General features: G+C 37.0%; 1 protein-coding gene across 3 annotated transcripts in view; it reads left to right on the forward strand.

The window, feature by feature from the left end:
• CSMD3 (CUB and Sushi multiple domains 3) overlaps window positions 1-14582 on the forward strand; it is a 601317-nt gene that overhangs the window by 321791 nt on the left and 264944 nt on the right. For all 3 annotated transcript variants that reach the window (XM_061447844.1, XM_061447845.1, XM_061447846.1), the window contains 3 exons: window positions 3477-3659; window positions 4743-5069; window positions 13477-13671. In XM_061447844.1, the coding sequence (XP_061303828.1) occupies window positions 3477-3659; window positions 4743-5069; window positions 13477-13671 (705 nt within the window). The remainder of the gene's footprint in view (window positions 1-3476; window positions 3660-4742; window positions 5070-13476; window positions 13672-14582) is intronic.

Genomic DNA, 14582 nt, shown 5'->3' on the forward strand with positions numbered 1-14582 from the left:
ATGTCTTCAGTAGTTAAAAACAAGTTTTCTAGGTTTGCCACTAGCTGCCTCATTGACATTGAATATACTAGGAGTGAGTCTGTGTTTTCTTTGGGATATCATGTTATTCAGGACAGCTTTAACTGTTATTCGAGGTCTGTGTTCTGGGGACAGTTTGAACATGGATTTTAGCTTTTTGAAAATTATTATTTATATTCTTCTTTTCTTAGAACTGAGTAAATAAATACAAATAAAGCAATAAGAAATGCTGATATTTGTTTTGCTTTTTGTTAGCTGTTGGTTTTTTTTGGTTAGTTTTGATTTTTCTTTAATTAAACAGAATAGTAAAGGGTTTCAAATCACTGCAAAGTCTTTTTAAAATAAACTTCAACTCTTTTTCATTTCCTTGTTGAAATTGAATGTTTTTATTTGCTTTTTGTCACATTCCAGTTGTGTTCATAGCATTAATAGCTGAAAGCTTTGAGAATTGAAATGTGTGCTGCTGAAAATATGACCCTAGAAAAAAACATTTGAGTTAAAATCAAAAGAGTTGCTGTTTGCTTGTTCTTCTTCTTATGGAAGCATGGCAAAGTGGCAGCAAGACCTTTAAAAAGAAATTTTCAAAGTATGGTACAGGGACATTTGTTGTTATTATTATAAAATATGATAAATTAATTTTAAGTTTGCTGTGGTTTTTGTACTTAGGATTTCTCAAAGAGGTTTGTGATAGTTTGGATAGACAAGGAAAAATATATTCTGTGCTCAATTTCTGTCACCAGTGTACTGTGTTTTCTGTAACTGTAGATGCTGAATGCATTCCTAAGTAAGTTTCATATCCTGAGCACAGCATTTTCTTTACAAGTTTGTAACATAGACTGTATCCAAGGGTGCTGAGAGAACTGGTGAATCTCCCTGAAAGGCCACATTCTCTCATCTTTGATAATTTGTCAAGCTTAGGAATGTTCTCCAAAGAGTGCAAAACAGTTGTATGATCTTCAACAAAAGCCAAAAGCTTGAGTCGTGAAACTGCAGGCTGACCTTTATTTCAGTATTTGGGGAAATCACAGATCAAGTCTTCTTGGAAGCCATTTCCTGGCACATGAAGAAAGTGATTGTGAATAGCTAACATGAATTAATCAAGGGTATAGCCCAACTGATCAAGTTGATTGCTCTTTTATAAGAAATCACTATGTAGCTGGACAAGGGGAGAAGAGTGGATGTTGCCTCCCTTGGCTTCATTAAGACTTTTCATTCTGCTCATCCAGAGGTGGATATGTGAACACATTGTGAGAATACTGTGCGATATAACTGATTGAATGAAAAAAAAAAAAAAAAGAACCAAAACCCCACAAACAAACAAACCAAAAAAAAAACAACCAAAAAAAAAACCCTCAAACCAACCTAAAACAAAAACAACCAAACAACAAAAAAACCCACAAACCAGATAAACACAAATTCAAATATCAAGCAAACAAGCAAACAAAACCAGGTTAGATGATAGGATAGAGGGTAGTGGGTAATGGATCATACTGTACTGGAAGCCAGGAGCAAAAAGAGTACCACACATTTCTGCTCTTGGATATCCCATTTTGTCATTGAATGTGAAGAGTAAGAAGTGCACTCTCATCAGGTTTTAAGATAACATCAAATTGGGAGAAACAGTTGAATCTCCTCAAGAATCATAGAATCATAGAATGGTTAGGGTTGGAAAGGACCTTAAGATCATCTAGTTTCAACCCCCCTGCCATGGGCAGGGACACCTCCCACTAAACCATATGACCCAAGGCTTCGGCCAATCTGGTCTTGAACACTGCCAGGGATGGAGCATTCACAGCCTCCCTGGGCAACCTATTCCAGTGCCTCACCACCCTAACAGGAAAGAATTTCCTCCTTACATCCAATCTAAACTTCCCCTGTTTAAGTTTGAACCCGTTACCCCTTGTCCTATCACTACAGTCCCTAATGAAGAGTCCATCCCCAGCATCCCTAAAGGCCCCCTTCAGATACTGGAAGGCTGCTATGGTGTCTCCACGCAGCCTTCTCTTCTTCAGGCTGAACAGCCCCAACTTTCTCAGCCTCTCTTCATACAAGAGGTGTTCCAGTCCCCTGATCATCCTCGTGGCCCTCCTCTGGACTTATTCCAACAGTGCTGCTATCCAGAGGGACTTAAACAGCCCAGAGGACTTGTCCTACAAAAGCTCTATGAAATTCAACAGGATCAAGTGCCACATCCTGAACCTGGGAATGAATCCTGCACTCAGAAAAATCTGGGAAGTGAGTCTTCAGAAAAGGCCTTGATATCTAGTGGCCAGCAAGCTAAGGTCAAAGGCATCCTAAGATAGATTAACAGGAGCACAGATTGATGGAAGTGATTATTCTTCTTTACTTGACCCTCATGAGACTCTATTTAGAATAAGCCCATCCAGTTTTGATACATAGATTAACAAGTCCAGTAGAGGCCCATCAAAACAATCAGGGGCTTGAGCACTTGCTCTGTGAGGAGAGCCTGAGAGAATTGGCCTATTTCAGCCTGTAGACGTAAGGTCTAATATCAGCCTCTGAGTAGCTATGAGGAGGTTAAGAAGAAAGAAGCAGGCTCTTTACATGATGAGAGGGTGGTGGGGACAATGGGCGTAAGTTAGAACACGAGAAGATCAGATTAAATAAAGAAGAAATGTTTCCATGCAGCCAGTCAAGAACTGGAACTGGTTAGAGGTTAGCTGGAGGGTTAGAACTGTATGATCTTTAAGGTCCTACGATTTCAGCTCAAACTGCCTTATGAGCTTGTGAAATGCATATAGGTATCGGTGCTTTACAGAAGAACCTTCCGTGCTTGTAACTACCAGTGAAAGTTCAAGACAATATGTAATTTGAGATAATATCATAGCTGTAAAAATTGTACAAGTAGAAAAGACTCATTCAGATACCTACTGAGGTAAAATGTTTCTTTGGAGAAGTTATTTTTACCTGTGTGTGTATTGTGTGTGTATATAAATGTGTGTATATACTTACAGATTTATCTATAGTCTCCTTTTGGTTTTGTGCAATTCCCTTTGTGTCTTTACTCCTTTTTTGCCCTGTCATTGGTTCATCCGTTGTGTTGGAACATGGACAGTGTTCACACAATGCTGAGATGCTGGTCTCTGTTGCTGTTTTTATATGCACATGTACTACAAGTGGTATTTTACGTAACATTTTTTTTCCCTAAAATTTTGCAAAACAAAATAAAATAGTAATACCTTTTCCATATATCCTTTTAATCTCAAGTAGTCTATTAAAACAAAGAGTTCTGATTTTTCTAAAATCCTTACATATAATTTCATCCTTAAGGAGCTGAAGTATAGAATCAAACTCGGTAGTACATTTCAGCAACTGTTGTTATGTAGATGATTTTCATTTGCTTATAATAATGTATAGTTATATTCTAGATGTGAGCATATACCCACAGGGAGTTTATTTTATTCTTCTAGAAATAAATTCCCTATTTATTTCAACAGAAATTGAAAAGGAAAGCTGTGGGGATCCTGGAACACCGTTGTATGGTATCAGAGAAGGGGATGGATTTTCTAACCGTGATGTTTTAAGGTTTGAATGTCAGTTTGGATTTGAATTAATTGGAGAGAAATCTATCATTTGCCAAGAAAACAACCAGTGGTCTGCAAACATACCAATCTGTATCTGTATGTACCAAATATTTTTTATTATTATTTTTAGAATGTAAAATTATGATAAGTTTTTCCTTACATATAATAATTTTGTGATTGAGTGCAGAGTTGGCACAATGTAATTAACACTGTTGACAGGATGAATTTACTTCTGTTCAGTGGTGGGTTTGCTTAATTATTATGACTAAGAGAGATTCTAGAAGTGCTAAAATACTTTTTTCTTTTACTGGCAACTATTAAAGAAGTTGTCTTTAGGTGATTTGATATATGCTTTATTACTGGCTTTTTTTTTTAATGGATTCTGTGTATATTATATGTATGATTCACTTTTTAGAGCTTGGAAGTTTCTGAATTGTAATCAAGGGTTTAAATTATTTACATTTTTCCCATGTATTATATATGAACATATTTCAGCGCTTAAATCGTCATGGGCACTTATAGCTCTGTTCAGTTACAATATACAGTATAAGTAGAGCTGGTGTTGTGACACGTATTTGGGACAACACCTTTCTTAAATTTTCCACTAGAATAATACAGATCAAATATCTTCAGAGTGCAATCAGTTGCTTTCATCCATGCAACTCAATTTAGTGTGTCTTAACTGAAATGGTTGAATATAAAATATTACCCTGATAACCACAGAACAACACTGTGTCTCTTTGAGAATAGTTATTTTCTTGTGCTTCTGTGTGAACAACAAATGACAAGGGCCCTATTAACTTTCTGCCTCTTTAATGTGCTCAGTGGGAGGTCTGCTTATCTAAACAGTTCCCTAAAAGAGAAAATAAGTGGTGCCAAGTGATTGAGGATTGTTGAACATGGGTAAAATTTAAGGACTGCTGTGGGCTTTCAATGCAATAAGGATGTTCTTTATTACTTGGGGGCTCTGCTTGGGAGGTGGTTTTATTGAGGGGAAGGGAATAAGAAGACAAAAAAAGAACAACCTTCTTTCTGGCTTCACAGATGAGAACAAATGCTGAATTATTCAGCTGATGTAATTAGCAAGTTTAAGGATCTCTTACAAAAACTTAGTAGCAGAGAAGTCCTCATTGACATGTTTTATTCTATTATCTAATTTCTTTCTCTCTTTTTTGGCAGTTCCTTGCCTTTCCAATTTCACTGCACCAATGGGAACAGTTCTTTCACCTGATTATCCAGAGGGGTATGGGAATAATTTAAACTGTATCTGGACAATAATTTCAGACCCTGGGAGTCGAATACATCTCTCTTTTAATGACTTTGACTTGGAATCTCAGTTTGACTTCCTTGCAGTTAAAGATGGTGACTCTCCGGATTCCCCCATAATAGGAACATTTACTGGTGCTGAAGTCCCTTCCCATCTTACCAGTAACGGTCATATTTTACGTCTGGAGTTTCAAGCTGACCATTCAATGTCAGGACGTGGGTTTAACATCACTTATAACAGTGAGTACTAGTATTTTCTAAATCTATGTGCGTGTTTTGTTTTTCAACATACAGTTTAGGAGATATGTATAAGTATGTAAAAATGGCATTATGGTAATATAACTTCAAACAAATCCTATGTACTTACAAATACCTAATTTAGGTCTTTAGATTGCCTTTCAAATACAGTATTAGGGCTGAAAATAAGTGTATATTTATCATAGGGATTGTTGTAATGGGAGTGTTCAGAAGACCAAATCAGGAGAATTTCAGGCTGTAAAACAGAACTCTACTAAGCGGGCTAACAGCACCCTTTGTGCTGCGGGTTAAATACTGCATAATGTTAATCACCTTCATTACATGTACAAAACTTACTCTTGAGCACTCGTATGCTGGTTTCATTGTAAATGTCTGTAATACCCTGTAGCTGATAGCTGCAAGTCTATGCTAGCTCCTAGTCATCATGGTTAACGTGAGCAGCTATACAAGCTCTTCGATAAGAGAAGTCAAATCGCAATAGGCTTGTGGTCTTCTCTCTCTCTTGCCTTCTCATGGCTTATGATTTTAAGCTATTTTCCCTATGCACAGAAAAGGAGGTCTCCTCCTTGTTCTTTTTTGGCTTACCAGTCATCCTTGTATATTCACAAGGATGTCTGGTCTGTTTGCAGTGCCTTACACTTATCTTGTGTTGAGCAATTTTTTTGCTACTTGGGAGCCTTCTGTATGCAACTACACCTGTCTAGCTTTGCTCTTCTGGTGATCAAATTGTTCACTTGCTTATGTAAAATGCTTGAATGTTGTGCCTTGCTACACCATTACAAGGTAAAAAGAATAGTTACATACTGTTGGTTACTCTGGTTTGGTATGCTTGTGTATAAGCTTGTATATAGTTCGTATTAATTATATTCTGGTAGATACACTTTCAACTAACAGCCAAGGGGAGAGAAATTTCTAGACTGCCATTCAGAGCAATTGCAGTAAATAGTACCTAGGCATCTATCTTGTGCACTCTGAATTGTACCTACCTACTTTTGGAAATGCAACCAGCATCTTCTGTCACCTTTTGTATTTATCTATTACACAGAAACAGAGAGTTTCCCATTAAAATGTAGTTCTGTGTATTTCATTTGCTTCTATCCTGGGCAAGGTGAAAAGGTTGAAACTAATCAAAACCATAAATAACTCCACATTTACTACTTGGCATTGCATTTACTGACAGCATAATAATTGAAGGTGACGTTAAATATCTTCTCCAGTGCTAAAAACCATTGTCACTTATTCACATTACTTTTTCCTGGCAAAATTGTTACATTTCTTCTGAAGGACATATGAAGAACTGCCTGTGTTACATTGCTATTGAGTTATTTGGCATTTATCCCATACTGAAGTCCAGGCAGGATATATTTCCAGCTAGGGTGGGCATGATGATGAAGTACGTAAGCCCACAGCATGAATAACACTGCAAAATATAATGTGAAACTTTCCTGGGAACATATGTAAATTTAAATTTTGCCATCCCAGCAGGACTGGGTTTAGCCAAGTTGTCCCTTGGGGAAACTGGAAGGAAAGAAGGAGAGGGAATGTCTGCAGTGTCAGGCTTGCTACTGTGTGTAGAGAGGATCACGGGGATAAGAGAGTGGCTGTCGTGAGGACCATCATATCCTTCAGACAGAGCTGACCCACCTCACACTTTTGGATGTGTTTTTCCCTTTTTTTAACCTTACTGGTGGTAGAGGTATCAGAGTACTTTTCCATGCTGACAAGTAGACAAAACAGGCAAGAGATGATGGATATTTTGATATTCTGAAAAGTCTAATGGGTACCTGAAGCATTCTAGTTTATACAAGAGTGAAGATGTTTCTATTAATGTTGAAGATGTTGTACTCTGAAAAAAAACCCCGAAACTCAAACAAAAAAGGATCCATTAAACAAAGAGGAAAAGAGATTAAGTGAGCTTGGCAACTGAGAGACCCGGACTCCATGTCTTTCTCCAAGGAATGTTAATAATTAATATTATTTTCATATTATTGCCAGGACTAAATCCCCCTGTGGCTTTCTAATTTTATGGCACTGTAGTTCGCCTCCCAATCTGTATTTTTTTTTTTTTTACCTTTGTTTTGTTTTGGTTTAGGTTGTCAGTCTTTCAGAGAAATATTTCCTAAGACTTACCTCGAATACTGATGTCTAAATAGGAAAGAGCTGAACTGCCACCAGATTACTGTGTAAACATTCTTTTTCTGATATTGTCTTTCACCACCCAGACCTTCTATCTTAGCTACTTCATCCCTGTGTCTTTTCTCACAAATGCAGAATGTAAACATGAGGAAAATGTAGTGTCTCCCTTAGTTTCTATAGCTACCACTCATCATTTCAAACTAAATGTTGAGCTGTGGTGTGTTACTATTATAACTATATATTGGAAATTCTTCAGTTATTCAGTACTATTGAAATACAAAATCAGTTGTAAGGAAAGTAAGATGCTGGATCCATCTTTCTTAACAGAAGTTGTAACATTTGCTCTATGTTTTCTTCTGCTTCATGTAATTTTAACATTTATAAGTTTTGCTTACTTCTTCATGGTTTCACTGTGATGTGCTCAATGGTGTCAAGCCTAAATCTAGTGATAAGAAAAAAAAAGAAATAAAATTGGACAATCTAAGGCAGTCTTCTTGGATAAAAACTTAGGCCTGTGTATAAATAGATATTCTCAAATATTATATACTTTTATTATGGAAATGTCCTGGGTTCAGCAGTAGCAGTCATTTTTCCCCTTCTTGGTAGCTGGTGCAGTGCAGTGTTTTGACTTTCAGCTCGGGAACAGAGCTGATAGCGATGTTTTGGTTTGGCCAAGGACTTTGTGAGCCTCATGCTCTGCCAGGGAGGAGGGGAAGCCAGGAGGAAGCAGAGACAGGACAGCTGACCCAAGGTAGCCAAAGAGGTATTCCATACCACAGCACGTCATGCCCAGGAGGTAACTGGGAGTTAGCCGGAAGGGCTGGGGAACTGCAGAGTTGGAGGAGGTATCGGTCGGTGCTTGGTCGGGGCTGGGGGGGGCGAGTTATCGGTCGGCTGGTGCTGAGGTGTTGTATTCTCTTCCCTTGTTATTTCCTTTATCATTATTATCATTGGTGGTAGCAGCAGTGATTTGTGTTATACCTTAGTTACTAAACTGTTCTTATCTCAACCTGTGGGAGTTGCATTCTTTTGATTCTCCTCTCCATCCCTCCGAGAGCAGGGGGAGGGCAAGAAAGGGGGGGGGAAGTGAGCGAACGAATTACCTGACTGGGTTTAAACCACGACAGGAAATTATTATGAGAATTATATACTCAGGTTTAGTGTTTCAGTGTTATATGAATATACTTATCAGGATTAAATTCTGTTCCTTTAAATAATTTCCAGACTTCGGGCATGTGGTAGGCTGCTCATGCCATCTCTGCATTAGTAGTCACTTAAACTATATGCCAATAGTAGCAAATAGTATAATTTTAATTTTTATAAGGAAGTAACAGTGGAATATTAACTTTTACCAGTTGTAAAATGAAAACCACTTGCTCTGAAAAGAATTATTTTTTAAAAGTATTTTCTGTATTTAACACATTTTTCTTTCTATGGGTGTGTTTACGGTAAAATGGAGACGGGCATGTGTTTATTAAACTCTGTAGTTAAAATCTACTTATAAAAGTAAAATAACTATAGAAAATGTGTCTAATCTTTCTTCTGTAAATCTGATAAATTACAGGATTAATCTTTCCATAGTAAGTAGTTTGAGACCAAGAGAAAGGAAAAAAGGAGTTAATATCATTTTCACTCTTTCTTGGCATTTGTAAACCCAAAGTTAATTAAAAAATATCCATTTTCTGCTAACACTCCAGCTTATATATTTTAGAGCTCTCAGTCTCTTTTTTGCCCCCTACAAGAACAGAAAGAGTATGTCACAGAAAAGGTAGAACAAGATCAATCTTTCCTAAAAAAGACTGTAGGCTGCTAACGGAAATTAACTTTGTTACTGTTATTGAGGTATAGTATGGCGAAGAAGGAAGCTGACTTATTAGTACATAATCTGATTTTTAAATAGTATTTCTTAGAAACTATTTTTATCCTATATTAATTTTTATTGTGGTAACATATCCGGTCTAAAATAATTATTCTCATTCCAATAAAAACAAATTCAACTTCTTCTGGAAGTAAAAAAAAATTAGATTTTAAATTATTCATCTTTGAGTTACTTCACTGAGTCTCTCTTCACAAGGATCTCTAATGAGTTAAATTTTGAGAGAAGCCCTTAGAAATGTGTGACTTGAAAATGGATTTTGAGAGAATGTTCCGGTAACTGAAAGAGTAGGAACTCTCAAGGCTGTAATTTTCAGCTTGGTCAGATCCTTGTATTGGTTTAATTATATCTGGCTATGCACTACTTGGTGCAAAAGGGGGCATGAAGCAGGAGAGTGCCTTTTTGGGTACAGGAGAGCACAGGAACATAGTGACCTGAAATTATACTGGTTTAAGTTGCTACAGAACTTCATACTTATGCCTGGCGCATGGCTCCTTGCTTGCAGTTTATATCCCCAACCCAGGTGCCCTTAATCAACATTTCTGGTCATTCCGAAGGTATTTATAAACTCAGTTGTCCCTTAATCTTCACTCTAATAAGCTATATGCATTGAACTCCCTAATTTAAAGGGAAATATGGGCCTCTTTTCATATTTGTGACTTCTTTATGAATGCTTCCAACTTAATTTACATCTTTCCTCCATTATGGAGATCAGAACTAAACATAGGATCTGAAGATGGTCACATAAATTAAAAGCAGTGAAGATGAATAGTCTCTCTGTTTCAGTCTGGATTTCCTAGTTTAGTTCAAAACAGATAATATACACCCATTAATTCCTATGCAGTGTCATAGCCATGCAAGTAGCATAGCCAGTTGAAGCCATATGATAGAGAATGGGTATTTTCTGTGACAAAGGAGTTGAAGAAGACTGCAAAGTTGTGAGTGATTATCTCCCCCTTTGTCACTGGTAGAAGCAGGGCTTATCAGTAGTTGGGAGGAAGTGTGTCAGCTCCAGCCTTGAGAGTTTGGTCCCAGGGTCTCTGTAGGTCCTCCATGGGCTGGCATTCCAGAAGCCAGTCATGCCAACCATTCTTCAGGCTGATATGAATGAGTGTTTTCAAGTGGATAGCATCTGTCAGATTGTTTTAGTTTTGCTAGTCATTGGACTGTTTTGAGCTGCTGCTCATTGATTGGGGTGTAGGAGGTGCTGGGCAAATATTTCTGTATAAATTCAGGTCTCTTGCTCCTGCAAGTTATGCAGATTTGTTGTTGTTGTTGTTGCTATTTTCATTATAACTTTTTAATTGTGCTTTCTCTAGAAAAAGTTATAACCATATGAACTACATAGCAAATGCCGAAGGTCAAACTGTGGGCCTCTGACATCAGCCTAGTTACTCAAGTGATTTCAGCTCACTAGGCTGAGGCATTGACAATCCCAGATGCTAATTTTATATCCAAAGATTTCTTTATTTTATTGCTGTAATAGGGTGTGTCCATCATGGCACATTTTTGCTAGTACTCCCTCCTGATGGGCTTTTCAATCTCAGTACTTCACAAGATAGAATTCTTTAAACTGTTATGTACTGCACAGAAGTATGAGTTTACATGTGATGGTAGTGACAATTAGTTTTTGCATAGCGTCAAACAAACTTTTAAAATCCTTTTTAATGAAATATCTATTATTAGTTTATGTTCTCTTAACTTTTGTTTCTTCTCTGATATTTTCGTCTGAGAGGGTTACATTTACTTCAGAGCCATTGCTATACTTACCAGCTAAAACTCGTTGTAGGGCAGTCTACCAAAACAATTAATCATGCCAGTGGACTACTCTTTTCTGGCCCTATTTCCAAGGACCTTTCAAAGCAGACTTCAGACCAGATGAGTTACGGTTAGCTTCATTCCTGCCTTCCTATCTCTTGAGATCTCTGCAGTTTTTCCCCCTTTTTTTTTTTTTTTTTTCAAAATGCAAGTTTTAGCATCTATCTGAGTTAAAATCAAAACTGAGAGTACTTCAACATCACCTCGTGCTGTGGTTATGCTGCCTGGCATTTTTCCAGATCCTACTTAAAATACCTGTACAATCAAATAAACACAAGAAAGCTGGATGTCATGTTTTAAACCCAGCTGGCAACTCAGAAACACGCAGAATTCCTCCCCTGCTCCCAGAGGGGTTAGAATCGAAAGAATGTAACTCCCACGGGCTGAGATAAGAACAGTCCAGTAACTAAGGTATAACACAAATCACTGCTGTTACCACCAATAATAATAATTTTAAGGGAAATAACAAGGGGAGAGAATACAATTGCTTACCACCCACCGACCAATACCCAGTCTGACCCGAGCAGCGATCTGGGCCTTCTGGGTAAGTCCCCTCCCACTTTATATACTGGGCATGGCGTGCTGTGGTATGGAATGCCCCTTTGGCTAGTTTGGGTCAGGTGTCCTGCCTCTGCTTCCTCCCGGCTTCTTGTGCCTCTCCTGCCTGGCAGAGCATATGAGACTGAAAAGACCTTGATCAGAGTAAACTTCACAACAACTAAAAACATCGGTGTTATCAGTGTTGCTCTCAGGCTAAAGTTGAAAACACAGCACTGCACCAGCTACTAAGAAGGAGAAAAATGACTGCTACTGCTGAACCAAGGACACTGGCTCTCTTCTTTACGTGTAATATTGCATGAAGAACATTTCCATAGTTTCTTGATGCTTGGTGGAATATATACCTGTGTGATATTTTTCTTTTCAGTTTACAGATTGTATATAATATTACAGGTTCATCAGGAGGCTTTTCAGAAGTATAGGCAGGCTGAATTTTACTCATTATTAATGAAACTGAGGCCAGGCTAGGCTGAGAGAGAGACTATTGCTGGGAAAGGTTGTCTTTCACTCTCTTACCTTCCATAGCATCCTATACAGTACAATTGCTTTCATAGGAGCAGCAGTAGCAGCCACAACTCTCAGTTCTGGAGCTGAAATATAGAGCAATGCTCAATTTTGCAGACTTAATAAACTGGTGTCATACACAAGCAAGCTATACCTTGAGTCACCATTTATCTACATTTACAGATAACAGTATTGAAAATCTATGTCTGTGTTGCCTGAAGGTAGGAAGAAAAACAGACAATCTATCCCCTCACTAAATATGATGACTGTGCATAAAGTATTGAAAGTGTTATTGTAAGCTCTATGAAAAAGTGTGGGATTGCATCATTTTTTAACTCCATCCTCAAATGGTATTCAACACTATTTTCATTCCTAACACATGTGGCATTTCCTAAGTCAAAATGTCAATAAATAAATGCTTTCTTTTGTCTCTTATTATGATTCTTAATACTTTTATAATGCAACTTCTGAAAAATCTTTTTGTGAAGTTAAATTTTATAGGGAGTTTGGATGTGTTTTGTGTGGCAGACACATTAGTAAAACTTCAGTAAAATATTGTGAAAATTATCTTTTTAGGAAATAGCCCTTTTTTCTGTTTCCATATGTAAACATATTTATGAAGATTTAATTTTCAGTCATTACATCTGAGGAGGGTGAATATTGTGCTTGTAATATTAGTTATCACTGAATAATCAGCCTGAGATTTTTAAAAAATCTAAGATTTATGTGCATTGTTCTTAATAAAGTAAACATCAAAATACAATATCTAAGTAATGCATAAATTTTAAGGCTGTACATATGACTTTGCTCATGTCTGTTAGGAAGATGAGCATGTTTGTTCACCCAGCTTAAGGTACATTCTGTAGGAAGAGATAGACTATCTTTGTTATAGTATAGATATATATGGTGAAAGTACAGAAGTTTAATTTGCCTGTAGAAGAACTTTAAATTTTCGAGGGATTTGTGCATGATGCATTGACCTTAAATATAAAAAAAGTTTCAGGTTTTCTTTCTTTGCCAACATTACCTATTTTGTAGCTGTTCACCAGGTATCCATGCAGGAAACAAACTAGAGCATGGCAATATCAGGCACACAGAGGTCATTAGGGCTCGAATGTTTGTGACAGTGAATGGAAAATACAAAAGAACAGTGGAGTTACTGTACCATAAGTGCTCCCCTTCTGATGGAAGGTTCTGGCCCATTGTAACATTTGATAGGATGGGCTGTTGGAAAGGAGAACTTAGCCATCACTGAAATCTGCCAGCGCCTAGCTGTACAAACTAAGATTCATGCTGGTATAACTTCATCATATTTAAGCATTTTTTTAATACATTTTCTGCTGTTGGTCCAGCTTTTGTTTCTTACTGTTTCCTAATATAAATTGCTTTTTCTAACGAGCAGTATAAAATCCTAAAAATGTTATTTTACTTGCAAGAGTTATCACAGTATTCCCCTGCCCATTTCTTCTTTTTCTTTTTTTTTTCTCTGTTGAAAAGCATTTGGACATAATGAGTGCCCTGATCCTGGAGTCCCAATCAATGCTCGACGTTTTGGTGACAACTTTCAGCTGGGGAGCTCGATTTCAGTTATATGTGAGGAAGGATTTATTAAAACACAAGGAACTGAAACAATTACTTGCATGTTAGTGGATGGAAAAGTAATGTGGAGTGGACCTATTCCTAAATGTGGAGGTATGTATAATACTTCTTTCTAATTCAGAAATTGATGTAAGTTCTTTTAAGTTGTCATCAAATGAAGTTCAGATTTTTACAAGCAGATAGCACAAAACTCCTGTAAAACCTAGTCCTTAATAAAGGAGTCTATTAAGGCATGAGCTGTTGCTAAAAGCCTGTCTGTAAGAGTGAATTTTTTTTATAGCTGTTGCAAGGACAGAAGAAAAACACACAAAAAAATAGGTGTAAATGTCAGTGATGTGAACACTCCTTTATAACCTCTGTAACAATGAAGGCTCATCTAGGAACCTTATTAGAACTGGAATGGGAATAGTTTTGCACTGTTCATATTTTCAGATAGCTCTCATTTGGCACTGGTGGAACTACAATTTCCCAAATACATTTTATGCTTGAAAGGATCACTCCTACCTTTTATTTATTTATATATATATTTTGTTCTTTTTAAAGCATGCATTCGTCCCATTTGGGAAACTGTTTAAAGCAATAAGCTTCAGTGCTAGTAATACACCAGTAATATTCATCTCTGTATTTTTGAATTCCAGTCCAATTATCATGATTTGCCTTGTTAGTAGCTTGGAGAAATAAATAACAGGGAAGAAGAAAATAAGAACATCCTTTTCAGTGAATCTTATTTTAGTATATTGAAGGTTCTTGTTGTTTAATATTTAAATCTTTTGTTCATCTTGGCACTCAAGGTTCTTAAGGAGTCAAGAAGTCTGGTTTGTTTGTTTGTTTTTTTTTCACCCATTTTCATTTAGAAGATTTTCTTCAAATAAAGCTTTTGACTTCCTGCTTCAGACAAATGAACGATTTAAAATCATTTGAGTGCTCAGTGAAGTTTGCTGATAGGATATTAGATTAGAAAGAAGATATTAATCTCTTTTTAGGTCTTTGGCTTTGGTATGTAA

The sequence above is a fragment of the Pezoporus flaviventris genome, unplaced genomic scaffold, assembly GCF_033815535.1.
Source record: "Pezoporus flaviventris isolate CSIRO_AGI_PZ_B2104156 unplaced genomic scaffold, CSIRO_AGI_Pfla_v1 ptg000007l, whole genome shotgun sequence".
NCBI classification, from domain to species: Eukaryota; Metazoa; Chordata; class Aves; order Psittaciformes; family Psittacidae; genus Pezoporus; species Pezoporus flaviventris.